Consider the following 27,261-nt stretch of genomic DNA (forward strand, 5'->3'; position numbering starts at 1 on the left):
GTGATTGGAGAATATTTTGTAGCTTCTAACAAAGAATACCTAAAAGGCTGCCTTTCAAAAATCAGAACAGAGAGGACAGGCTAGCGAAGAAAAAGTGTTGTGGCCCATGCAGAGCTTCTCTTGTTTCCCGCTCGGCGACTGTCTTATGAACCTCAGAGTCAATTAAGGAATAACTGAACAATGAAGGGAAAAAACCTACTAATAAATGCTGCCCAGTTGCAACAATATGAGTCTTGGTAGTATTTTCCCAATTTGTAATTACCAGCAGGTATATCGCTTCCTCACCCCACCTCCCAGTCACAACAATTTTAAAACAAGCTGGATAGCTAATTATCCTAAGGTCACATCCCAAAAACAAACCATCAGGATATCAAAAAATCCAAGAAAGTCTAAGTGAGAAATATGCAGCATTACTTTTTTTTCCCCATTAAAAAACCGAGGGGGCCCTCCCTGGTAGCGCAGAGGTTAAAGCACAGACTAAGAAGCTAAAGCCACTTCAGCATGAGCTTGATCCCTTTCCCAGAGGTGACCCACGTGGAGCAGCAGACCTCTCCTGACCCGCCCACTTCTCCCCTCAGCAGTGTACTTCGTCCATCTGCCTGTTCTGTTCCCCACTCTATCTCTGGTGAATCCTCTCACCACCCCTGCACCTGGCCTGCACCCTACTTCTGTATCCATAAATAAATAAATCTTCAAACACAATAGCAAAAACAAACAAACAAACAAACAAACAAAAAAAAAAACACCAAGGAGTGGGAGGGTGGGGCAAGCTTTTTTACTCTGAGAATAACTGGCTTTCAAAAATCATCCAAAATAGACCTCTTAAGACATTTCACCTCTGCTCTGAATGTTTTAAGCTAGTCCTCTGATTACAAAAATGTTCATGTTAAATCTCATCAAGATGCTTTCTTCAGATGAAGAATGTTTTATAAATTGTAATGGCTTTAATCAGAGCTCTCTTTTGAAGCTATTTAACTCTATGCTGTAGCCCAACCAGTGTTTCAATTATGTCATTTATCGACTCTGTATTAATTAAGTATCATTATAGAGATTGATTTATATACGTTTTCACGCTCTCCCACCAGATGGTATAACATTCTCCCTGTCTGACACTCCATAAACATCACCTGGATTCACTCAAGTCTCTCGCCAGCTGAATGTTTAATCAGAGCTCTGTCATTCCCACTGGATGCTTTCTCTTCCTCCCCTTCTTCACTATCTTCTATCAGTAGAGTACACAAAGACCAAGTGATGGAAACCAGAAACCAGTAGTATTTAAAAAGCCAACTTCTATCAACAACTTATTCCCACCTCAGTGAATGGAGATGTAATTTGTACAGAAAAGTGAAGGGAGAAACTTTTGCTTCCTTAGAAGATTAGAACTTAGTCTATATTCAATCATCTGGGGGCACTGAGGAAAAATAACTAGAAAAAAGTATATTTGGCCACAGAAGTACAAAAAAAAAAAAAAAACCCTAGCCTCAGTACACTTTCTGAGTTGTATTAGGTGGGCTAACATAAAAATTATCTTGCATTCTTGAGCTCACATGCTGAGAAAGCAGGAGGCCTAGGTCTTGCAGTGTATTGCCCTGCCAGCTGAGAGCTAGCCTAGAATCTGCAATTATCTCAGGTGATCCAAAAAGTAGATAATTGAGAAAAAGAAATGCTGAACTATTTGTCTTACATAATGTATAAATCAACGGGACTTTCTTACATCACATCTAATTCAAAATGTCAAAAAAGCAAACTGGTCATGCTGCTTCCTGATCAGTTTCCTCTCCTGATCTCTGTGTGTCTCTTATCCTCCAGTCCCCAGGCTGTACCCTAAAAGCCGGAGTCAGAACCACAAAGACCACTAGGAAGTACTCATTTCTCAAATTATCCAGATGGAATATTTCTGAGGGACAAAAACAAATTCCAGGGCCTCTCCTGGTGGTGTAGGGGTTAAGTACTGGTACCATCATCACCATGGCCTGAGTACAATCTGTAGCCAAGGAGTAAATCACATGACACAACAGACCTCTCCTGTCTCTCCACATTCTTCCCTTAACAGTATGTCTCAGCAGATCTGCCTGTTCTGCTCCCCACTCTGTCTCTGATGAATCCTCTCAAACCACCCCCTGCCATACCTCTGGCCTATACCCCAGTTCTTTTAAGCACAAAAGGTAACGACTAATCTTTTTTAAAAGATTCTAATTCATCTTAGTAACCCTAGTGCCTGGCAATCTGAACAAGTGGCAATTTCTCAATAAATATTTATAAAAACATATAATTAGAAAAATAAGACAAGAACTTCCATAAAGAAAGATTTCCTTTGTAGAATTTAAATTTCTTATTAATTTATCCTTAAAATATCAATGGGAGTCCCAGTTGATACTTTAATGGTAATAAAAGAACAGTCACTATAAAAGCATTAATACAGGAAAAATCTCTTTAAATTTGAGCAGAAGAACATTAGTAATGGAATATAGAGGAAAAAAAACAATGAACTAGAGACAAGACTATCAACAAGAAATAGAATTTCTTTTTTGTCCCTTACATTGTTATTCATTTATGTACAATATTTGATTCCCCCCCTCTCAGTTATAGCCCCCAAAAATTCTCCCACCAGCACAGCACCAGAGAAAGAAATGGTCTGTCTTTTTGAGCTCATCTCTCATGTAATCATGTGACTTTGTTGTACTTCTAAAGTGACTTCAAATATTGATGATTGCATTGACACATGTCAATTCAAACTGGTAAAAAGTTTTCATGGGACTCTCTAATTTTGAAGTCGAACAGCAACAAATTACAATAAGTATTCTGTTCTTTAGAGTTGCTAACTTCTACTCCTCTCCTAATTTATTTAGCTCACTCACTCCCACGGAGCTAAGGGATGAAACACCTGTCAAAGAGAATCTTCTTTCTTCCATCAGCAACTTAGAGCCTCATTATTTATGAATGTTGTGGAAGGAAAAATACATATAATCTAGCAAATTGGACATCTGACTATTTCCCTACAAATACCAATCAGCATGCCATGAAAGTTCAAGATGTTTTGAACTCCCTGTACAGAAACCACACAGTCGGCCAGAGAGCACTGAACTGGGTCATCTGATTTGTCTAAGAGCTCTATCATGATTAACTACATATACATGTCATGATTAACTACTATACAGACTCACACCAGTTCATTCCTTCAACAGACATTTTCCTGAGTGACTACTAAGCATCAAGTATTATACTAGATGATGGTGGCCAAGGAGAAAACATGCAAAGCCATGAGAACGAGGAAATGTGGTACATTGGGAAAGTGTTGGTGATTCCTGGCTATGAGGATATGGAGCAATGAAGCTTGTCAATCTGTATTTGTTCAAATTCCCAACTAGGAGCAGAACCTAGGAGCCACAGTAACTGCTAGAAATGATGGATAAGGGGAGAGGAAAAAAGTAATCAAGGACCATCTAACTGAGGCAGAATAGATGGGATTCTCTTCACTGAAACAAAAAATGCAGGTGAGATGCGCCAAAGGATAAGTTTTAAATTTGGGGGTAAAAAAACTGAATGAGTATGGAACAGCCAAATGAGGCAACGGCAGGTAGTTGGATCTATAAGCAAGAGCTAGGGTAATGGTATGAGTAGGAGAGGAGGGTTTGGAAAATGCCACAGTTCAGTCTTTGATTGAAGCCACAGCATAATGGGATTGCTCAGATAAAATCTTCAGAGTGAGAATTCAGAGAAATAGGGGGTGAAAAGGTAAGCGGGAAAGAGCAAAAGTGTGAGAGAGGTAGAGAAAGAGAATATGTGAAATAAGCCATAGAAATCAAGACAAGAGATATTGCAAAAGGATCCAATAGGGACAAATTCTTTGGGAGAGGTGAAGTAAAATGAGGACCTAAAAAATGTCCATTATATTTGACAACTAGGCAGCTATTTGTGACCTTAACAAGTTCCATTTTAGTACGGCCAGAACTCAAGTTAAAATGATCATGCAGAGCCTCCCTGGCGGTGCAAGGTGTTAAGTCTCAGCACTAGGAAGCTACTGGCAGCCATTGCAGCAATAAGTTCGATCGTAGCCAGGGAGCTGACCCTTATATGGTGCAGCAGACCTCTCCTGTATCAGCTGCTGTGCCCCTCAGCAGCATATTTCAGTGGATCCACCTGTTCTGCTCCACACTGTGTCTGGTGAATCCTCTCACTCCCCTCCACCTCTGGCCTGTACCCCAGTTCTTGTATGCATAAATAAAACAATCTTTAAAATAAAATAAAATGGTCATGCAGGGTAAGTTGGAAATGAATTAGAAGTATAGCCTATGCTTTAAGGAGAACTAACTCTAAAAATCAGATAGTTGAAAGTGGACAAAGGGTTCATTTCACTCTTTTTGGAAAATATTATTGTCATGTTTTTAGGATGAGAGACTTAAATATGTATGTTCTGCATTTTATTCCTGGCCTCCACAATGCTGCGTCCTGGACAGTGAAAGCTTGAGTAGAAGTAAGGAATGCCATATCCAGGCCTGGCCATAGGAATCCTCCCTTTTGATTATCAGCCTTATCTACTTGACAGTTAGATGCCAAAACCTGTAGAGGACTCTGAAATCTTGGAGGTGACAGAGGTATCAGTTGGAAAGGAGCAGAAGGCCACCTCCTGAACACCCCTTGGCAATAGTATGTGAGCAAGAAATCAGCTTGAAGTTGTTTGCCAGAAGGGTTAGTTTACCTTACCAAAGCACAAAACAAAACTACCTCTAAGACATCTTTTTAAAAATAACGTGCTTATTTATTTGTCAGGATGAGGGACTGAATTCTCTGAACTTTCACTGCCCTATCTATAAAATAGGGATGATAATGCCTCTTCTGCTTGCTCCATTGAGATATTGTTTGAACAGATGACATGTTGTGAAAGATTCTGAACTACTATGTAAAGGGCAATGATGTTACATATTTATAAATCTGAAAATATGGAGTTATAAAAGTTCAGAGTCCAGTGAAATATGGTTGGCTACAAAATCAATGAAACATTATAATCAGTCTAGAGATAGAAATATTAGGAAACATGTCTTTTGAATACAGCTACAAGTTACTGACCCCAAATCTTAGCGCTAACAATCGATTGCTAAGTCCAATGCGAGACAAAGTTATTCTGGTGCTCCCAGGGTACAGCCTGGGTTTCCAGACATCTTCATTCCAGCAGAAGAGAAAAATGCCAAGGAACCTTGGCAGATTGCTGTGCATTAAGTCATCTGGGAATCTGTTAGGCTTATGAGTAGTAGTTCTTAAATGAATACTTCTGGCAATCACTCAGTTCCACAAAACAACAGACTAGCTCCATAATTTAAATCCCATGGTCAGTGAAATCACAGTGAATGGCCATAACTTGCTGAGTATGTTCTCCTAAGGAGTGATTAAGGTATTCTGGGAAGTAAGCTAGCCATTTCAGTACTTCCTCCTGGAAAGACTAACCAACCACCCAAAAGAATATAGTCCAATCATATTTCACTGGTCACGAGACCTTTAAAGATGCTACAAAGAACATTATTTTTAGCACTATGACATCAGTGTAACTAGTTTTTCTCTCTTAAACTGTCTAACAAGTGATTTTAACAAGCCCCCATCTCCCTGCCATGGGAAGATACCTTATATCCATAAAAGAAAAGTGTCACTTCCCTTTTCTCTGAACTTTTGGACAACTCCCTTCTGACTTGGTTTCCCAATCACTGTGTCTCCCCCTCAGTGACTATATTTCCAAGGTGCAGGGTGCTTAATTAGGCTCTAGCAGCTGTGTTTCCAACTCCAAAAGAAATTGTATAGGCCTAAATAAACTACTTTGCTGTAGATATTAAAGATCTTGTATGGACACTCAAATCATCCTTATTTGCAATTATTTTACTATGTTTTTTTTTTAATCTAAATGGAGCTTCTTTATCCATGTTTCTCAAATATTTCATCCTTAATGTTTGACACTCCCATGTGTAGCTATTAAACTAAGCCAGATGGCTAAAGGTCATTTTTTAGAACATTTTATCCACTACAAAGCTGAATTTCATCCTCCAACTAAGAGTCAATGAAGCATTTAGCAATTACCTCAATCAAAACTACAAAGAAAGAGACAAAAATTCATGTTGCTCTCAAACAAGATCCCCAAACATTTACGGGTATTTCTCATAGATTTATCTCATTTAATATGAAAACAATTTTTGTAAGATTATTATTCTCTACCATAACCAATGAATGGAGGAGGTTGCTGAGGCCCAGAGAGTTTGAGAGCATTCCCAAGGCCACATGGATTTTCAGGACCAGATCAGGTCTATATGGCCCTCTGCTTTCTCAACTGTTTCCACTGTGCTAATGGCCCCATGTCAGCCACTGTATTTTTATTTCACTTCTCTAACAATAATGGAAAAAGCCTGGCTTCCTCTGCAGCCATTAAGAATCTTTGATGAAACACAGACATGAATTCAGTTCTCCCGCCAATGAAAATACATAATAATGTATTTATTATATAAGGAATGTTATGGGATCATCAGTGGTGTGGAAAACTTTTTAAAGGAATGTACAGACGATGCTTGGAATCCTAGAAAAGCCAGAGATGATACTACAAACAAATGACCAAATGTGGAATGGGTGAAAATTCCATAAACAACCAATATTTTCATTTGAACGGTTTGTTTTTATTACGTGTTTCTCTTTCATGGAAAACTCTGGTGTTTGAAAAAATTTCAAATGGAGATCATGACTAACCTGTAGATTGAGAAAGAAGCCACTGATCTAATGAGGGATGCCAGGGCCCCCACTTTGGCAGCTTCCACAGCCCCCTGGACTCGATATTGCACCGACTGTGAGTAGTTGGTGTAAGGTTGATTATAAACAACAATCTTCCCTTTTGCTTCTGGGGCCCTTCTCTGCAGTTCATCGAAAGAGGTCACCACCAAAACTTCTGCTGTAATGCCTAGAAATAAAAGTCATACAAGATAACTTACGGTTTCCAATCAGTCAAGTTGAATTGGCACACAATAGGTTACACATGCTCAGTCTGCTACATCTGGCAAACTGATTTGAGAAGATCAAAGTTTTAGAGTCATTTGCCATGGGCAAAAGATTTTAGGGGTTAACTAGATTCCCGAGAGAGAAAACCCATTCAGCATTACAGAATATATGACTCATAAGGTCTTTCAACTCACTTGACCAGCTGGTATTAAATCATAAATTGCTTGAAAAGATAGTTTCCCGCCCCCCCCCCATTCCTGTCTTTCCCACCCTAAGAAGTCATGAGTTTCATAGACTGATGTTAATTATTAATAATGAAAATGCCATTTCAGAAAGTGTACCTTGGGCTTAATGAAACACATATTTATCTCTTAATAAAACCATTTTTATACATTGCTAAACAGCTTTCACTGACATCAGGCAAAAGATGACAGTTCATGAATGGTCTTAGCCAACAATCTTCATAAATCCAACTTTGAACAAATGGTTAATGTAACGCCCCCAAGAACAAAATGTCAGCTTGATTTCTTTTCTCCTCGGTGTAAAACACTCTTAAATGCATTCATGGGTACAGAACTTCTCGTGTTCCTCAATTTATTCTATTTGCTCATCATCAATCGCATCACTTATTCTTCAGATAAAAATTCTGAAGACAGATATGATTGTCCTATAGTCTTCCTGTGTCACTTTCCTCACAGCACAGGACTTGTCCAGGCCTCCCTAATGTGGGAACAGGGTTTCACAGTTTCCAAGCAGTCATTAGAAGATGCCAGACCACGGACGATCCAATTTGATGGAGCAGTTAGAGTGACAAGGAAAAAAATATTTAGTAACAAAGGCCAGATGCAGTGGCTAAATATAAAAATCTGAAAGAAAGTGTCAGGCACTACTGTTTTGTGACTTCAGCCATGCAGTCATGAAATGTTAGTAAAAACTGAAGTATCAACATATATCTGGCATATTTCCTTAATCTAGCAACCAGAGGAATGGGCTTTTCTGAAACATTAAAAGACATCATTAAAATATTAACTGTTATTTGGAAAATGCTTTCAGATTACATTGCCAGGTACAAGAGAATTCTTGATTTCTATATAGGACCCATCATAATGGACCCTTGGGAGCAGGTCCCCTCTTCTGTCTGGTTTCACCACCCAGAATAAATCTGCACTTTAAAGTGATTGAATATAGAACCATAAACATGTCTCCACCAACATTCAGAACTCAGAATTTGATTATAATCCAAAAAAGCAATATGCAATTATGGAAAGCGAAGAAGCCACTAGCTTTCTCACATGATAAATAAATGTAAAAATACAAATAAGGGTTTAGCTAGACAGATGCAGAGATTCATAACTTTTTAAAACCTGAAGTTACCTTGAAATTTGACTGGCGTTATTGTTGGCATAGGATGGGAATGCTGTTGATGGCTTTCAGCTGTTCCTAATGAAGAACAGGTTTAGTGGTCCACCCAAGGGATATCCTAGCATTGGGGTAATTTTGGTGTCTGGATTGGAGCCACTAGAAATGAAGCCAAATTTCTATAAATTTTCATGGGCCACTGCAAAATTAAAGTCATATGAGGGTGGTACTTTATTATGGTCTATACTATAAGCTCTTTTAACAAATGAGAGTAATAGAGTCCTGAAAACCCAAAGCCTAACCTAGGTACCATATTCACCAAGGCAAATTACCAGTAGAAGTCAAAACCTATTACCATGACATTGGTAGAAGAGCTCAGATTAATCTGTTTTCCTGAAAGCTTAGTGTTACTCCTAATTCTGTGTCTCACTTACCCCTATGTCTCATCAGTCCTCAATACAATATTTAGGTTCCTGGTTCCACTGTTACACTCTCTTCAATCAAGCCTTCATCACTTCTCTTTTGAACTACTGTTGAGTTCTAGCTTCCTGACTCTCCTGTCACCCCTGATGTCCCTGCCTCCAAGCTCAGCTTTCACCTATTTAACCTCAGTGAGGTACCAAAGTGAACTACCTGTCTTGCTGAGGGTCAGAGCAGACGAAGTGACTGTCCCCTTGCCTTTTCAACCTGCTGAACAACCATCATTTCCACATTCCATTGTAAGCCTCTCTACAGAGTTTTGCTCCTTTTTTTTTTAATTCCATAAATTCTAAACCTAAAAGGTTTCTATTCTCACATCATGCTAGTTTGCTCCTCCATGACTTTGTCCACATCGTGGTTCATTATGCCTGTTGACCCCATTCTCCAAACTTCATTATGTGACTAACACCTACTTATCCCTCAGGATGCTACTTAAACATCACTCCTTTGGGGAGCATCCCCTGATCTCTGAACACTTGTCTCATTGTCCTCTCCTGCACTCCACCCAGGCCCTGGGAAGGCTAGCTAATGCATCATAATCCTCTGGAGTTTCAAAGTCCCCTGGGCATATCTATCTGGGTGATGGCCAGTGAAATTCAGCCTATTTATGGCTCTCTATCACCTAACTGTGATCTCCTCAGGGTTTGCAGTCATGTTCATTCTTGTCAGAAATCTCCAGGACCTAACACCATGCTCGGTATGTGTATCGGCATCTATTCAATAGACTCCTTGAATGGCGCTGCTCCAAGTGAACACTATTAATTGGCTCTAAAGTATTTCCATAAAAGTGTAATTTTATCTGTAAAGTTTGATAGTGCTTCTCCCACAGTAGTTCAGCAGTCTGATTCTCTTTGCTACCCAAAGTACAACTATACACACACACACACATACAAGTCAAGCAAAAATGCCTTGGGCAGTCAGAATAAAAATATAAATTCCAATATGAAAACTCAGGTAGTTGAACATAAAAAAAAAAATTCTGTTCTTTCTTTGAAGCTAGTTACTCTTATTTCACACAAAATTCTAATTCTGGTATTTAAACCTATGGACAATGTAAAATCAACAAATCAAAAGGATGAGATATGTCTGGAACCTGATATCAGTCCCACAAAAAAACAAAACAAAACAAAACAAAAAACAAATAATGGTACCTTTGAAGAAATTCTGAAATAACTTTCTAAAAGGGTAAAAACATTCTACACCTGAGCTGACAAGTGGCCACTTGTCACACGGAGCTACTGGGCACTTCAAGTGTGCCTAAAATTCAGAAACTGAACTCTAAATGTCCTTTGTTTTAATTGATTAATATTTACATTTAAATAGCCACAGCTGTGTAGGAACAACTCTACAGGACTCACAATAGTGAGTGTCCTTAACAGGGATAGAGAAAGCATCTCTCCCAGCCCTATGGGCCCGTCTTCACGACGTCCACAACAGAGGGGCTGGTTACAGTGGTGACCTCTTGCAGCAAGCACAGCCCAGCAGGCCACATTTGGTACCTATCACTTGGGAATGCAAGGGTGTGCTCAGAACATTTAAGGGAGATTTTTGCTCCAACTGAACAAAATAAAACTAGGCCATCTGGAAAACCTCACTCCTACATGAGTGTGTATTTTGACACTTGTTACAGAAAGGAAATACTCATGCTCTCCAACAAATCAGCAGGTTCTGTTCTTATTCTCAACTCCTTCTTCCTACTTTTCCATTCTAAAAGACAGCACATAAACATTTCTATAATAACAGATGGCTTACCTTAACCACCTGTTTATAATCGCAATCCACTCCCACCCCCTGAACCATTATCTCGTTTAGTTTCTCCATAGCATTTATCAGCTTCCAGTTTGCACTACAATAATGTAAGCTGCCAGGGATGCGGGGTGGGTGGGGTAGATATTCTCCCTGTATTTATTTTATTTATTAATGTTATCAAAGTGCCTGAAATAGTTCCTGATATATAATGTGAACATTGCACACATTCATATGCACATGTGCACACATGCATACATACATACATACATTGAATGAATGAAGAGAAACAAAAGTAAGTCCTTATCGCCTACCAAAGATGCATACTCCCAAATACATGCGTATTTCTAGAGGTTCCAATCATTGATGATAACAGATATAACTGAGATTCACTAATGTTCACCACAAAACTGCAAAGTAGTTATTAGGAGGATACTGTGATGAAGAAAGATAATTTTACACAACTACAAGGTGCTGAAACTGATTTGAATCATTGCTCCTGAATCCAAGGTTCACGCTCTTCCTAACTGCTTTGTTGTCTTCTTTCACAAGTGTAAAACACAGCAAAAAAAAAAAAAAAAAGTCAGGATTTTCATTTTAAGAAGAATAAGAAAGTAAAATACCATATAAAAGTCTGTCTGAATTGTCAATCACTTTTCTTAGGTTGTTGCTCATATATCTGGGTGCTATTATCTCACCATGTCCTAATCTCTTACAGGGAAGCAGGGGAGGATGCTTCACTCTAGGACAAGAGTCATCAGACTGACAGAGGAAGGAAAAGGATTATAGTAGTCAATTCTGAAGAAAACATGGAACTGAAACTAAGCATACTCATAAAGTGAGTCTCCTGGCGACAGCAGATTCTATCATAAAAAAATAGTAAAAATATCTTTCTCTCCTTCACACCTAATTTTCAAAATTGACCCATTTAATTTTAAGCAACTTTCCCTATGGGCATTACTACCATGATCTTGCAGAGACAACAGATGCCAGCTTCTTGGTGTTATGTTGCACAGGCAACACTACACTGATAAATGGGAGCCGTGGAGCAGGCTGCAAACAGGATGCTGCTGTAGAGCAAAATCCTGGCCTCTTCACTGTTAGAATAATCACACAGCATCAGTGGTAAGGAGAAGGAGGACAAAAAAGAAATGGGGAGGGTGAGAAAAAGTGCTTTGTCATCTAGAGTGTGAGGGGTTTCAAGTCTGCTCTCCAGACTCCTCTTAGCTGTCTGATATGCTGTATTATGACTAAGATCAAGCTCTAGATCCCCAGCCAGGGTTTCAATCTTATCAACAAGGCTTTCCACTAATCAGCTACTGGGGTCCCTTGTCACACATCAGTCAACAGCTCCCCAGGTATTCCCGGTCATGCTTCATGATGTAAAAGTCAGAAGTAAAGTTATGCCTCAGTCATCACCCAACCCATGGTGTTAGCTCAGTTCATCTATTCTATGGAATTTGGTAAAGAAACTCTTCCACCTTGAATTTTCTTCAAAAAAAAAAAAGAAAGAAACAGGAAAATGGTGAAGTGATAATTTATATAATATTTTCTACTAATACTACTAATAAAACGAGACTACAGAGAGAGAAACTTACGTCTGGGGCTCAAATCAATGAATATGATACTGTAGGAAATTGATTATGACTTTAAAAGACTTAACCCCTAAATTGGAAATACTCCAGACCCACCCAAAAGGAAGCCTCAGTTATCAAATAAACTTCTACCAACAACACTATACAAGATAACTAGGCCCAGTAGAATGGTTGGGTTGCTCTTGAACTCAGTGATGCAAGGGGAAAGTTTTTCTTAGAAATTCAGTGTTTTCACATCAAGTGCTAAAGAAATTGAAAATCTGTGGAAAGGCAGATGGAAGAACATGACAACAGTTCTCTCTGGACATCCATTTGTTTGTTAGGCTCTTATGTAAGGTTGCACAATATCCTTTTCATAGAAGACTAAGTCTTAGGGATTCAAATTCACTCAATAAATTTATAACCCTTCTACATGCTAGGCATTGGGAAAAACTTGAATTTGAGTACGTTCCACAACTATCCGTAAATGTAACTTGGGGAAGAAAAATTGATTAATAACTTTACTATTATATCAGACTGATATGAGTGCTAAATGAAAAAGTACATAGTAAAAATTCATAAAATAATAATTTAACTCAATTTTGATTGAGGAAAATGAAGGATAAAACTTTGGGTGACTCATGGATGATTCCATTAGACTAAAAATAAAGAAGAGGGCATTTGTAGGTGAAGGACAAAGAAGGAAAGCGAAGCTAAATGAAACATCCAGTCAGTTCAGCAAAGAGGAAGTTTCCTGCTAGGTTCCGAAACAGATCATGGGACATTCTAAAATCTTCCAAATTTTAACCAAGATAGTTATGAACCATCATCTTCACTTATGGATCCCAAAAGGGAAGGAAAACAGTGTCCTTGAAGCAAAGTTCAGGAAAATAAAAGTTTTAACTCAGGTGTTAGTTGAGTGAGAGTCAGAAGGGCAAGTCACAGCTGGACGGATGGGAGCCATCCCCTCCACGCTGTGTCCCAAGACCTGGCTCACAACCAGCCTGGATGTCAGCCCTGTGAGGGAGCCAGACACGATGTCCACAAAATCCACAGACACAATAAACTATCGTTGTCTCTGGAGAGGCAGCTGTCGAACTCATGAAGTACCCATTTCCAGTAGTATCCAAGGAGCCACCTTGGGTGAGTCACAAGCAAAGCAACTTTTCTGCTGTGACCTATAAAATTCGGAAACATACACATTTTGCTGTTTATTGAAGAGATACCTACCACAGGACTGCCATGTTTGATGTAACACAGAAAGTAGAACCCACTGGACAACATGCAGCAGCAACTAGCACAACCTCAGAATCCAAATTCTGAGCATTACCTCAGAATCCAAATTGTTGCCATTTACAATACCATAGCATGGTAAATAGTCATACTTTTGGCTGCTTTGATTAATTTTAGCAATGATCACAGAAAGCATTATACTCTAAAATGTGTGATGCATAGCATTTAAGACAATATTGGAACATGGTTGCTTGGGACATGATATTTGAACATGTCTGCTGGCTCCCCAACCATTAGGTACATATTGGTAAAGATGACTGGCAGGGTGACTGGAATGAGGGCTTTCACAAAAACCACTGTCATCTAACAGAGCTGTTCACGTGAAGAGCCCCAGGTATCATGCACCTCAGTGAGCTTCCCTCAGTGAGGTTTTTAAGCAGCAAACCCACAGGGGCTTGGTGATCATTGGAATCAAGTAGTGGGTTTCTGGCTATGCTACAGTAAAATAGCACTAGTTACCATGGTCCAGGAGAGATGGGTGGTTTTGCTGAGAAGATTAAATCTGAAAAATCAGCCATTCTCTGTTTTTGACCTCATGATTTTCCCATAGAACAGGTAGTTGTGGATTCTGATGCATTTATGCCTCTAAATGATAGGATCCTTGAAAGCAGGGATCATACATACTATTTTCCTTCACCTGTCTCTGACTTTGACCTTCTTTTGACATATCTTGTAATGATAGTGTAGGTTTCCCTAATTCTCAAGCAAGGTTGTATTTTCCCCATGTGCAAAAGGTTAGTGGTCAGCAAAGGGCTGATATAATAGATCTAGGGTCTAATGAAGTAGAAGTCACTGGCAGGAAGGCTGAGAGAAGCAAGAACTGAGACTGAAGTAATAGAGAGTGAGGAAGAGAAGGGCATGTGATGAGGCTGGCTGTAGGACCACACCATGTGGGACTCTGATAGCTATATTTAGGAACTTGGATGAGGAAGAGAGAAGGCAGGCAAATTCACATTTGTGTTTGGAAAATATCACTAGGCTTATTGTGATGAAAGGCCTGGTGGAGGTGAGGAAAGCCAGGGAAGGGTGTTTGGGAACTACTGCCCCACCCTGGGTGAGAAATACTCATGGCTTGGGCAAGTGCAGAGCAGTGGACAAAGAATAATGACAACTTGGAGCAACAGTAGGAGGGACACCACTTACTGCTATAGGGAGACTAGCTTCAGGGGGTGTTATGCTCCACTAACCATAATGCCCAATCTATGGCATGACTGTCTGCAAAATGAAAGCTAGTAGGCAGATTATACAAAATAAGAAGACTTTTTAATAAAATAAGTGAGTCCTATCAGTGACACAAGCAATCACCTTACTCTAAAAGATTTTTATGAATAAGGTTTTTATGATGTTACATAGTGCATTCTTCAAAATATACTTAAATCAGATATTTCTTTGTCAGACATATCACTATATACACTGGCTCAAAAACTAACTGTCAAACTCACTAACCTTTGGGGCCTCCCTGGTGGTGCAAGGGGTTAAGTCTCAGCACTATGAGCTACCTTCAGCCACTGCAGCATCAGTTCAAACCCTGGCCAATGAGGTGACCCACATGACACAACAGACCTCTCCTGTTTCACCCATTGCTCCCCTCAGCAGTGTATCATAGTAAATCCACCTGTTCTGCTCCTCACTGTTTCTGTTGAATTCATTCTCTCTCTCTCTCACTCTCTCTCTCACACACACACTCTCTCTCTCTCACTCTTCTGGCCTACACCCCAGTCTTGTATGCATAAATTTAAAAACTTTAAATAAAATCCTCACTAGCCTTTGATCCAGAATAAGCACTTAAATCATTTCAGGCCCTCCCTGGTGGCTCAACAAGTTAGGATGCAGCACTGCAAGCTAGCCACAGATATGTCAGTGAGAGTTCAATCCCCAGCCTAGAAGTGACCCACATGGCGCAGCAGACCTCTGCTGTCTCACTTGCTGCTCCCCTCTGCAGTGTACTTCATAGATCTGCCTGTTCTGCTCCCCATTCTGTCTCTGGTGAAGCCTCTCACCATCCCTGCACCTCTGGCCTGTACCTAGTTCTGTATGCATAAATAAATACATCTTTAAAATAAACAAATAAATTATTTCAGTCCATAAATTGGAATGGCAGTAATTAATAACACTAGGTTTTTTGAGATGAGAGGAGTAAAAGTTTCTGTGTTTTGTAAAGCATTGTAAGGCAATAAGAACAAGACATGTAAGGATTCTAGGCATATACTGAATAGGCACAAGCAGCAATGACCTGATTTATTTAAAATTTCCCTTCAAACTACTTACCAGGCATCAACAAAAATAGTGGGTGTGATGTCAGTGAATAGGAGGCCATACTGACTCACAACAGAGCTATTCTTTATCATATCAGATAGGTCAGCAACTGTGTGATTTCTTGCCAATTATTATTACTAAAGCAATAATTTAGGTATTATATTATAAAAACCTCACATCAGGCTGAAAAGAGGAGCTGAGTATATTTCATGGGTCTACCTGGGAGCAAGTGGAGTAATGGAGGGAAGGGTAAGAGGTTAAAGAAAGGGATTTTTTTTTTTTTGAGAAGGATGAGAAGAATAGGCATAGGGAAAGGTGCTTCCAAAACACTCCTCTATTCTATTGTCATCTCCTCTCCTCTCCTCTGCTCTATAAAAGATAGCAAATGCCCACCACTTGCCTTGTCAACTATCCTGTCTCCCTTGGAAGACAGGTTATGAGGCACAGCCATGAACTTGCTCTGACATGAGTGGGCATGGTATATGATACAGCTGAATAGGATCGAGACATGAGTGGGCATGGTATATGATACAGCTGAATAGGATCAAAAACCAACTGGAAGTTTTGACTGACTCTTATGAGCCTTTTCCCTTATTCTCAACATTATCATGACAGGGGCTTCTGTTCTAGATTAGATTCCATTGTCAAAACCATAAATGAGGCAGACACATAGACACTACAGAATAACAAATGACATATACGCTTATATTGTGGTAGAGATTGTCTGTGACCACTGCCGCCTCACTGAATGAGAGCTGGCCAAAGCAAGAGTCCTGAACTTCAAGCTTTCACCAGAGCAGCTCTTATCTGTAGCTGATGACAAGTAAGATATAAAATAAATAGAGCAGATACCTTAGGGAAGATTGTTCAATGGAAATTAATAACTATTTTCTTGTTTCCCACATCTGTGTGATCAAATGATCAACACGAAACAGCAGAAAACAAACACATCTGAAGAATTTAGCAAATGTCAGGACTTAACACATGTAGAAAAAATGACAAAGAATTTTAAATAGGAGATAAACCCCAGGGATTATTAAAATATAGTCTTGGCAGCTTCAATTAGCTAAACATTTGATGTCATCTCTAAAAGAGACAAGCTGCTCTGTTGTACTGTTTAATATTTCTATACCATTCTGTAAATTTCAATATTTCATATCTAAACACATTTCCTTTCCACATTCCATCTTTAAAATTCAAGGACAAAAATGATAGAAACTGGTATTCTTGCTCGTGTTTACATCAAGTACAAAATAATGTTATTATAGCTTATATCAGAGAAATAAAATATCTCTATGACAACTTGGCATTCCAAAATGATCTTTTTTATTTAGTTATGTTTTGAAATGTTAACTGCTCTATGTTCTTCTTTGAGTAGTAAAACTTGGGGGGAAAACACTATAATGAAACGGAATTTCTGCCTAAATAAGAAACCTGGCTTAGATCCATTACTCAGTTTGACATAGCAATTTGCCTCTACAAGAGATTCTAGAGACACGATGGAAATATTAGAAGCATAAGACTTACATAAAACCTTTCCTGGATGTCATTTATTGAAGTCCATTGGCTATAAGGACATAAATCCAGCTATGAATATCAATCTCATTACAATTCAAAGCCAGTACCATACAGTTTAAACAGGAGGGATTTCAACATAAGAGCACTAACTCATTCAATAGGCAAAAAAAGAAGAAGAAGAAAAAAAAGGAAGTTTCAGAAAGGCACAAGAAAGTTCAACTATCCTAGTAGCAAACCAGAAAGTGGCAACACTAGAATTTGAACCCAGATCAGACTGACTCCATATCCATTCTTCTCTAACCCAACCCATATAGCTTCACTCCTAATTAACTGGAACCAGCATGCACTTGTGTGTTCTCTAGGACTCCCTCCTTAGATAGCTCAAAGGAGCCCAGCAGCCTGTCTTACTACAGAAGCCCCTGGATTTAGAAAGTGGATAGGAGGGGCAAATAGGTTTTAAAAACTTACCCATGAATAAGCATTGTTTACTCAACTTTTCAAATACCCAGAAGCTTCTTCTTGCCCTCAGTATATCCTGAGTCACCTAGTCCCTGTTTTCTCTCCTCTACTCCTCCCAGTTTTACAACTGACACTTCATTCTATTTCATTTATTCGATTTGACAAATCATTGACTCAAACGAGAATTACCTAAAATAATTATAGAAACACGGGATATAATCTCATATATAGCTTTGACAAATACACAGTAGAAGAATGAATAAGTACAGGAGAGAAATAAAGTCCAACTTTAGAAAAGCTATTACCCTGGGGAAGAAAGGAAAGAAAACAGAATTAGCAAGAAGCACAAAGGGAGCTTCACCTGTATAAGAAATTGTTGATTTTTAAAAAGCATATGTATGTGTACTGCAAGTCTGAATTGTTTCCAAAACTCACTCCATTTGAGGCAAAGGGATAAGTGGGGTGCTATGCTTCTGATATACCCCACATCTTGCCTGCCAGTGAACATGGAATACTACTATAAACACACACAAGTTATTTGGCAACTTAAAACATATGGATTGTTCAAAAACCCAATTCAAAATGTGGTTTTATGTACATGTGGAATATAGAGAAACCAAACAAAGGGATAAACTATAAAACTAATCCTAGAAAACTGACCATAGGTCTGAAGCATTCAAGTAGGGAGGGGGAGATAAGAAGAGTGGGGGAGGGAGAGATGAGAACAGAGATAGGGAGGTGTGTGTGTGGCGGGTCAGAGAATAAAAAAAAACATGCAAAAGAAATGGACTATGGTGTAAGATTATGGGTGCTTTTTACAGGTGGGAGAGCTATGTTGATGAAACATGAAGGAGAAAATCCTATATTACGCAAAATTATCAGAGATCAATATAATAGTTCTTCATTAAAATAAATAAGTAGATAAATAACATGCAAAAGACATGAACGAGGAGCCTCCGTGATGGTGCAAGGGGTTAAGTCTCAGCATGATGAAGCTATTGCCAGTCACTGAAGCACAAGTTCAATTCCTGGCCATGGAGCCACATAGCACAGCAGATCTCTCTCGTCTCATCTGCTGCTCCCCTCAGCAGTGTATTTCAGCAGCTCTGCCTGTTCTGCTGCCCACTCTGTTTTTGATGAATCCTCTCACCCTTGCCTTCCCCCCCTGCACCTGTGGCTACTCCCCAGTTCTTGTATGCATAAATAAATCTTTAAAAGAAAAATATATGAATGGATTCTTATCAAATAAAATACACAGATGCAAGCAAAATAAAGAAAAGATAGACAATATCATAGATCATCAGAGAACAAATTAAAGCAACAATATGATGTGACAAAACACCTATTAAAATGGCCTGAATCCAAAAATAACACTAGCAAATGCTGGTGAGAATGGAATGCAAAAGGACCTCTCATTTGTTGCTGGCAGGGACTGAAAAATGGTGTGGTCACTTTGAAAGACACTTTGGCAATTTCACACCAAATTAAATATATCCTATCATATGATTCAGCAATTGTGCCTATTGTTTTCTATCAGTGTACTTAAAAATTATAGCCACATGAAAACCTGCACATAGCTGTTTATAGCAACTTATTCTATAACTGCCAAAACCTGGAAGCAACTAACATAGGTAAATGGATAAACAGCGGTACTTACAGACAATGGACACTAGCCAATGCTAATAACAGACTAATTAGCAATTCCTGAAGTGACATTAAGAATACTCAGATGTGTTAATAAGTCCATGAAGTCCATCTGAAACAGCTACATAGTACACAATTCTAACTATATGACATTCTGAGAGCTATGTGCACCTTGAAAAGATCAGTGGTTTCCATGAATTGTGCAGCTGGCAGGATGATCCCACAGATTACAGCATATTTTTTGGTAGAGAAGCCACCCTATACAATACTGTAAGGATGACTACAGGTCATCACACATTTGTCTAAACCCACAGAATGTACAACATGGACTGAATGATGATGTGTCCTTATGGGTTCCTCAGTTGTACCAAATGTACCATGTGTTGTGGGATGCTGAAAATGGAGGAGTCCATCCATGTGGAGAGGAGGAAATACAAGCATTCTCTGTATCATACCCTCAAGTTTTAACCTAAAAGTGCTCTAAAAAATAAAGCTTAAATATATATATTCAAATAAATTGTATAAATATACATCATTGTGTGTGTGTATATATATATATACATTGTATATTTATACATCATATATATAATACAGAAAGATATATATATATATATAAAGATATATGTGTTTTGTGTATATAACATATATATATAGGGAGAGAAAAGGTTGTTACTTGTTCCAATAAAGCCTATAATGAGGAAACCCTCAATGCACAAAGTCTTTTGTGTTTGGGAAACACATACTACAGGATTGAGCTCACGTATTCAATCAACATATATTGAGTTTAACAATGTTCTAGGAATAGTTTTAGTAAATAACTATAACAGTAAATAAGCCATATATACTCCCATCTCCCAAGGCAATTCAATAGCTACTTGATAGTGGTTAATTTTGTTTGCACAGTAATTTTAATCCATGGGTGAAGTTTTATATATATAATACATCAATATTCTGGAATGATAGTTATACATGGATTGCAGCTATCATGAAACATTTTTCTACTTGCTGAGATTAAGGAACATGAGAGTTCTCATACTTGAAAGTGATAGAAAACCCCAACGACTTAAGAAAATGTGTTGGCCCATGACCAGTGGTGGTGGTTTTAGGTAGTTCCTACCTCCTGCTGCTGCCCTCCATCTTTAGCATCTGTGCTCTGTCTTTTCACAGCTGTAGGTTTTCCCAAAGATCATATCCTGACTATACTGCCCAAGAAAAGTGTTTCTTCCACAAGTTCCCATGGGAAAGACAGAACAAACTTCATTTTCTCCAAAGCTCCAAGGGAAAAAGCTATTTAAGAATCATTGGTTATATGCCAACACTATCAACCCAACACTATGGTCTCATGTACAGGAAGTGTTGACGACCTTAAGCCAAGTCCACCTGCGTAAAAGGCCAACTCCCTTCAAATCACATGATTTTCACCCACTCCCAGCAAGAGAAATAGATGCTGGATAACAAACAACAGATGGTCAGCACAGGGGACATTTCTTGATACTGCCACAGTGTTCAGTGTAACGCTTTCCCATATTGTGAATTCAATGTGTTTGCTGAATTGAATTAAACTGATCATTCACGATCCACTTTGAAAGAGTAAACAGCCTCTAAGGCCAGTTATCTCCAAACACTGAAACGTAACAAAATGGGAAGCCTTTGATGAGCTTCTAAAGAACTTCCAGCTAATGGAAACCAGCTATTAACTTAACACCGTTAATAGTTTATTAATACATAGCAGAAGCTTTGGCAGAAATACTATGGCAAAAGGAACATTACTGTTACAGGGTCCCCTAGCTTCCACAGTTCCCAAGAATCCTTGTGGGCTGTTTGTGAACCTTCAACTACATCTGAGAAACCCTATTCTATTAAATACAAACTTGTGATAGAAAGGTAGAAACTCAAACATTTGCAGACTTTCCATCAGGGTATAGGGCAAGGTTTACAAATATTTAAATTTTAAAACTAAGGTCTTTTCTATGCTCAATTTAAACCTGAGATGTTTCTTCAATTTAAAATGTTTAGGTAAAACTAATGATAGCAGGAATAACTAAAATATGCATTTCCCTGGCCAGCCACAACACAAAGCTCCTAATGTACATTATTTAAATGTAATCTTTATATCACTACATAGTATCATTGCTACCCTGTTTATTGATGTGAAAATAGAAACTTGCCCTAAGTCAAATAGTTTGCTTAGCTGTAGATCTAAGAGTCAAACTGAAGCTGAGATGGAGACACTCTATCCTTAACAACAACAACAAAAAAGTAAAGAGAGCAGCCATTCTTCTGGTGATTGACTCTTCATCAAGTTAATCATCCATATGCATATATCTACAAGATGTCTCAGCACCATCCATAATAAATATTTCAGCTAAGAATTTCAGAATATTCTCTTACACAGCACAATGCATTTGCTACCTACTATATGGATTATAATCTAGAAGCAGAGAATAATTGCCGATGAGTAGCTCTTAAATATGTAATTTTATGTTACCCTATTCATTTAACCTATTTTGAGAACTTTTTTTAAAGATTTATTTTATTTATGTATACAGAACTGGGGTACAGGTCGGAGGTGCAGGGGTGGTAAGAGGAATCACCAGAGACAGAATGGGGAGTAGAACAGGAAGATCTATGAAGTATACTGCTGAGGGCAGCAATGGGTGGTTCAGGAGAGGTCTGCAGCGCCATGTGGATCACCATCGGGGCGGGGATTGAACTTATGCTGAAGTGGCTTTAGCTTCTTAGTGCTGTGCTTTAACTGGCTGCACCACAGGGAGAGCCCTATTTTGAGAATGTTTTTAAAAATGTCTCTTCAAGCAGGTTTACTTGATGGTCACTTCAGTCAAGATTTAATTATAGTAAGGATATAAGAAAACATTTATATATTCTTAGCATGTGCCAAATATTCTTGAAAATGTTTTATGTATATTAATACTTGTTCTCCCAATGATTCTATAATGTAAGTATTTTTATTATCCTTATTAAATACAGGTCATTTTGTAACAGGGTGGTCCCCAGGAAAAGGGGAGGTTCTAGGTTCCCTGTTCCGCACAAAAGAGGGTGGAGCTGAGCGGGGAGGAGAAAATCTGGAGTAGAGTCTGAGGAGGATGGAAGCAGGATGCCAGGAGGAGACCTGCGGGAGGCACATGGAGCAGAGAGACATGTGAAGAAGCGGCTCTTATTGCTTGGTCCTGGACTGGATGACGGATGTGGGTGAGAGACCTGTGGGGAGGTTGACTATGACAGCATTTATCCTGATTTTGATTTTTCTCTTTTCCTCCCAGACTTGTCTGGTAATTTCTGACCCTTTTCTATGGGTCCCCACCAGTAGGTGCTTTAGCCTGTGGTGGGCTTTCAGGTCTTGCCTTGCACCAATCCCTTTTGGCTAGACTTTTACCTACAAGGGGAGGGGTAACTCTGCATGTTTGATTTAGAAACTATATTCTTCGTCTCTTCTATATTGCACATAACTGTATTAAAGTTCCTTTCCATTAAAGGTCTTATATGTTTGGTCTTGAGGCGGCAGATGGCAGAACCTATTTAGAGTGGGCAGGTTTGAGGGCCCTAGAGTGCCCCTCTCCCTGCCCTGTAACAATTTTAGTTAGTATATTTTACTTGTTTCCTACATTATTATCAAAAATACATTGAAAAGGTGAAGAAGGAAAATGTAGAAATCAAGCATAGTAAAACAGAATAATATAAGGGTTAATACAAATAGAAAAAAATACACATCAAAAAATATGAGCAGTTGCTAAAAAGGAACAAAAGTTTAGCTACAAAAGTGACTGGCAAACAAAGCAAAGAGTGAAACATAAATCAGGCACAAACTTCAGTGTCCAAGTCAGTTGCTCATGAGAAACAGAAGTTTCCTACAAGAAAGCTATTTTTCAGTCATCATAAAGAAAATGGCTTATGCTATAATAATAGACAAGTGTCCACCTCTACTACAAGTGTAGCATGTGGGGGTATTTCTCCTCCTCCATAATTATTTTCTCCTCCCTCAGTAATAGAATCTTTTTAATGTTGCTGGGGACTGATCTTCCAACTTCTCTGTAGCTAGGTGTGACCATGTTACCTAACAGGAGTGTGGTGAGAAAGGGTGAAAAGTTTGAGGAAAAGGCAGAAATCATATTATGCCAGCAGGGTGAGATAGAATTTATTTCACAGTTAATGGGAGAACAGAGTGTGGGAAATAGTTGGCCAGAGAGTAGAATACAGGAGATTGCTTGATGAGTTTTTCACATGTATTTTAAAAGATAACGATGTGATGAAAACTTTTGAAGTCAAGATGTACAAGGAGGTATATAATAAAATTTTCAAATAGAAAATATAGCTGTTGTAGCTACACACAAGTGGAGGGACACACTTGAAGGGATAAGATCAGCTGAAAGAAAGAGCTGGACAGAGGATGGTAGCCTGACATGACATCATGGTGGAGGAAAAGCTCTGCAAAGATCTGCAATTTTTTTTTTTTTTTTAAATAGAATCAGCAGGCTTTGTTTAATAATTTGATGTGGGGACAGAAAGAGAACTGCACTGAGAAAAAAGGAAGGACAATATGATGAGACTTGAAAAGAGTAGAATATGTACCCCATTTGTTAATTCAAAGGGGGGAGAATACATATTGGTAAGACAGTTGATAGTCTCCTAAAAAATTAAGACTAACGGTGGCCCTCCCTGGTGGCTCAGCGGGTTAAAGCACTGCACTAAGAAGCTGAAACCACTTCCACATGAGTTCGATTCCCGCCTGCCCCGGAGGTGACCACATGGTGTGGCAGACCTCTCCTGACCGCCCGCTGCTCCCCTCAGCAGTGTACTTCGTGGATCTGCCTGTTCTGTTCCTCACTCTGTCTCTGGTGAAGCCTCTCACCGCCCCTGAGCCTCTGGCCTGTACCCCAGGTCTGTATGCAAAAATAAATAAATCTTTAAAAAAAAATTAAGACTAACAAGGATACATGTCCAAATTCATGACCAAACTTCATGGGTAATAGCCATGATTAGCTCAGTTTCCTCAGAGTATATCTGCCCAACATGAGCAAATGGTTAAGCAAGTCCCCAAATATACTAGAATAGATCCAAATGATATAGAGTTTGTCCTCTTTGCAAGATGTAACAGGTAAGTATGAACTATCCTACAAATACATTAGCCTCCAAAAGAACACATTAACAAATCAGCATGCAATGGAATAAAAGTACAATGCTAAAAATGTGACTTGGAATATAATAGTTAATAAGAGAGTGCGAAGTATCTGTAGCTTCATCTTGTCTTTCTTCTTCCCCTTCAATCTTAGTAGACAACTGTTTTTATTTTCTGAGTCAAACCTTCAGTTTGCACTCTGTGCCTGAAAACAGTTTAATTACCCATTCTGCTTTGTATTAACCTATACTTTCATGGGCAAGTCATTTACGCTTTCGAAGCTTCAGTCTCTTTATATAATAAATTTACAAGGATGTTGCAAGGTTAAAACAAAAACATGGTCTTGAGTCTGTTGTATAAATTAGATAACCAATATAGATAAAACATTATTTCTTAATCACCTTCACATTTCTCCACCTCCACTTTCTAACAAAATTGTTTTGAAATATCTTTGCTGTTTCTCACACTCATGTTTTCTCTCTCTCCCTCACTCACACACACACCTTTCTCTCAAATAACAGCTTTATTGAAATTACATTAATGGGCCATCCATATCACACATTTAAAGTGTACCATTCAACTATTTTAAGCATATTCAAGTAATACAACCACCAAAACAAAACAAAAAAAATTAGAACATTTTCACTGCCCCCAAGACAAACACTGTATTAGCAGTAGTCACACCCAATTAAAGTTGCCCCCAGCCCCTAAAAACCACTAATCTATTTTCTGTCTTTGTGAATTTGCTTGTTCTAAATACCACATATTTTTCAGGGAATATCTGTATGAGCTAGGAGTATAATTCACATCTCTTTAGGTGTATGTTACCACACCACACCCACCATCAAGGCACCACAATCCATTGGGCTCCTCACTCCTTTGCTTGCCATTTGTACCATCCCTTTGGTAGCCTCAGTTTGTCAGATTTCCAGCATTTGTTTAGCTTCAGTTTATCTGTTCCTTTGTCTTGTTTCTTTATACTGTACACACAATTGTTATTACCCGGTATTTCTTTTTCTTTCTCATTTATTTCATTTAGCATCAACCCCTCTAGTTCCATGAAAGTTATTCAAAGTGGCAATATTTATTCTCACTGTGTGTGTGGAGCTGAGCAGTCTGCCATTGTATGTACAGCATCCTTTTCATCCAATACAGCAATACAGCTATTGCTAGGCACTTAAGTTGTTCCATAACTTTGTTGATAGTGTTTTAATGAATAGAGGACTATATATATCATTTTAAATTAGTGGTTTTTCACTCTTCAGATGAATATGAGAAGTAGAATTGCTGGATCATAGGTTTCACCTATTGTTAATATTGTGAGAAACCCGCCTACTGCCTTCTAAGGTGCTGAACCAGTCCACATTCCCACCAACAGTGTACGGCTTCCTTTTTCTCTACTCCCTCCGCAAAACTTGCTCTTTCTGGTCTTTTTCATATGGCACATCCTCACTGCTGTGAGGTATAACATCTTGTGATTTTGACTTGCAGTTCCCTGATGATAAATGATAATGAGTAGTTTTCACCTAGCTGTGGGGTATCTTTATTTCTTCCTTGGGAAAAGTGTATACTTAGCTCTTCTGCTCATTTTTTGAATGGTTTGTTGTTGTTGTTTTTCTTGCTCTTTAGGAATACAATTTCTTTGTAGATGTTTGATATTAGCCCTTCATTGGATGTATGCTGTACAAATTTTTTTTTCCGATTAAATAGAATGTCATTTTAAAGCAGCTTCTTCCACTGTGCAGGAGTTTAGTCAGACTTCAAGCTATACTAAAATGCTATAATATTCAAAACATTAGAATAAAAGTAGACACACAGAGACTAACAGGATAGAACTGTAAACCCACTGTTATATGGACAGTTAATTTATGATGAATCAGCCATGCGTACACAATGGGAAAAACGAAAGTCTCTTCAACACTGGCTGCTGGGAACACCAGTCAGATGCATTAAAAAAAAATAAGTGAATAAAACTAGATCACTATCGGCCCTCCCTGGTGGCGCAGTGAGTTAAAGCACAGTACTGAGAAGCTAAAGCCACTTCCACATGAGTTCGATTCCCACCTGCGCAGGAGGTGACCACATGGCGTGGCAGACCTCTCCTGACCTGCCCGCTGTCAGCCCCCTCAGCAGTATACTTCGTAGATCTACCTGTTCTGCTCCCCACTCTGTGTCTGGTGAAGCCTCTCACCTCCCCTGAGCCTCTGGCCTGTACCCCAGTTCTGTATGAACAAATAAATCTTAAAAAAAAAAAAACTAGATCACTATCATATCCCATACACAAAAATTAATTCAAAATGGATTAATTCAAAATGGAAACCATAAAATATTTAGAAGAAAACATAAGCAAAAAAACTGCAACACTGACTTCAGTAACACCTTTGAGGACAGGACAACAGGGAAGGAAACAAAAGCAAAAATAAACAAACAGGACTTCATCTGTATTTCAGCATGCAGCGGTATTTCACTCCTTTTTATTGCCACATAATATTCTATTGTGTGTATATATACACTGTTTTCTTTTTATATTCCTTGCATCAGTTCTCCAAGGACTCATCTCCGTATTGCCTACAGTGCATCACGCAGTGCCAGTGAGGCCCATAAGCTCCTGATGCAATAACTATATTCATTTCCAGATGAACAGCATCTGTACCCAAGTGGCATAGAGTAGAAGTTCAATAAAAGTTTTCTGAATGAATAGAATAATAGATATCCAAAGATATCTTAGTGAAATAATTTATATGCTGATAGCAAGATCAAGAGAAATGCTTATTACTAGAATCTGCATAATATACCTCCTTCATTAACCTTTAGAGAGACCAAATAACTAAT

General features: G+C 38.7%; 1 protein-coding gene across 1 annotated transcript in view; it reads right to left on the reverse strand.

The window, feature by feature from the left end:
* The window catches only part of CPQ (carboxypeptidase Q), a 233,789-nt gene that overhangs the window by 107,454 nt on the left and 99,074 nt on the right, over nt 1-27,261 (reverse strand). Inside the window, exon 3 of the mRNA XM_012722824.1 lies at nt 6,721-6,928. Coding sequence (XP_012578278.1) covers nt 6,721-6,928 — 208 coding nt within the window. The remainder of the gene's footprint in view (nt 1-6,720; nt 6,929-27,261) is intronic.

This window comes from Condylura cristata, unplaced genomic scaffold (genome assembly GCF_000260355.1).
Source record: "Condylura cristata isolate star-nosed mole 26May11 unplaced genomic scaffold, ConCri1.0 scaffold00009, whole genome shotgun sequence".
In the NCBI taxonomy this organism is placed as follows: domain Eukaryota; kingdom Metazoa; phylum Chordata; class Mammalia; order Eulipotyphla; family Talpidae; genus Condylura; species Condylura cristata.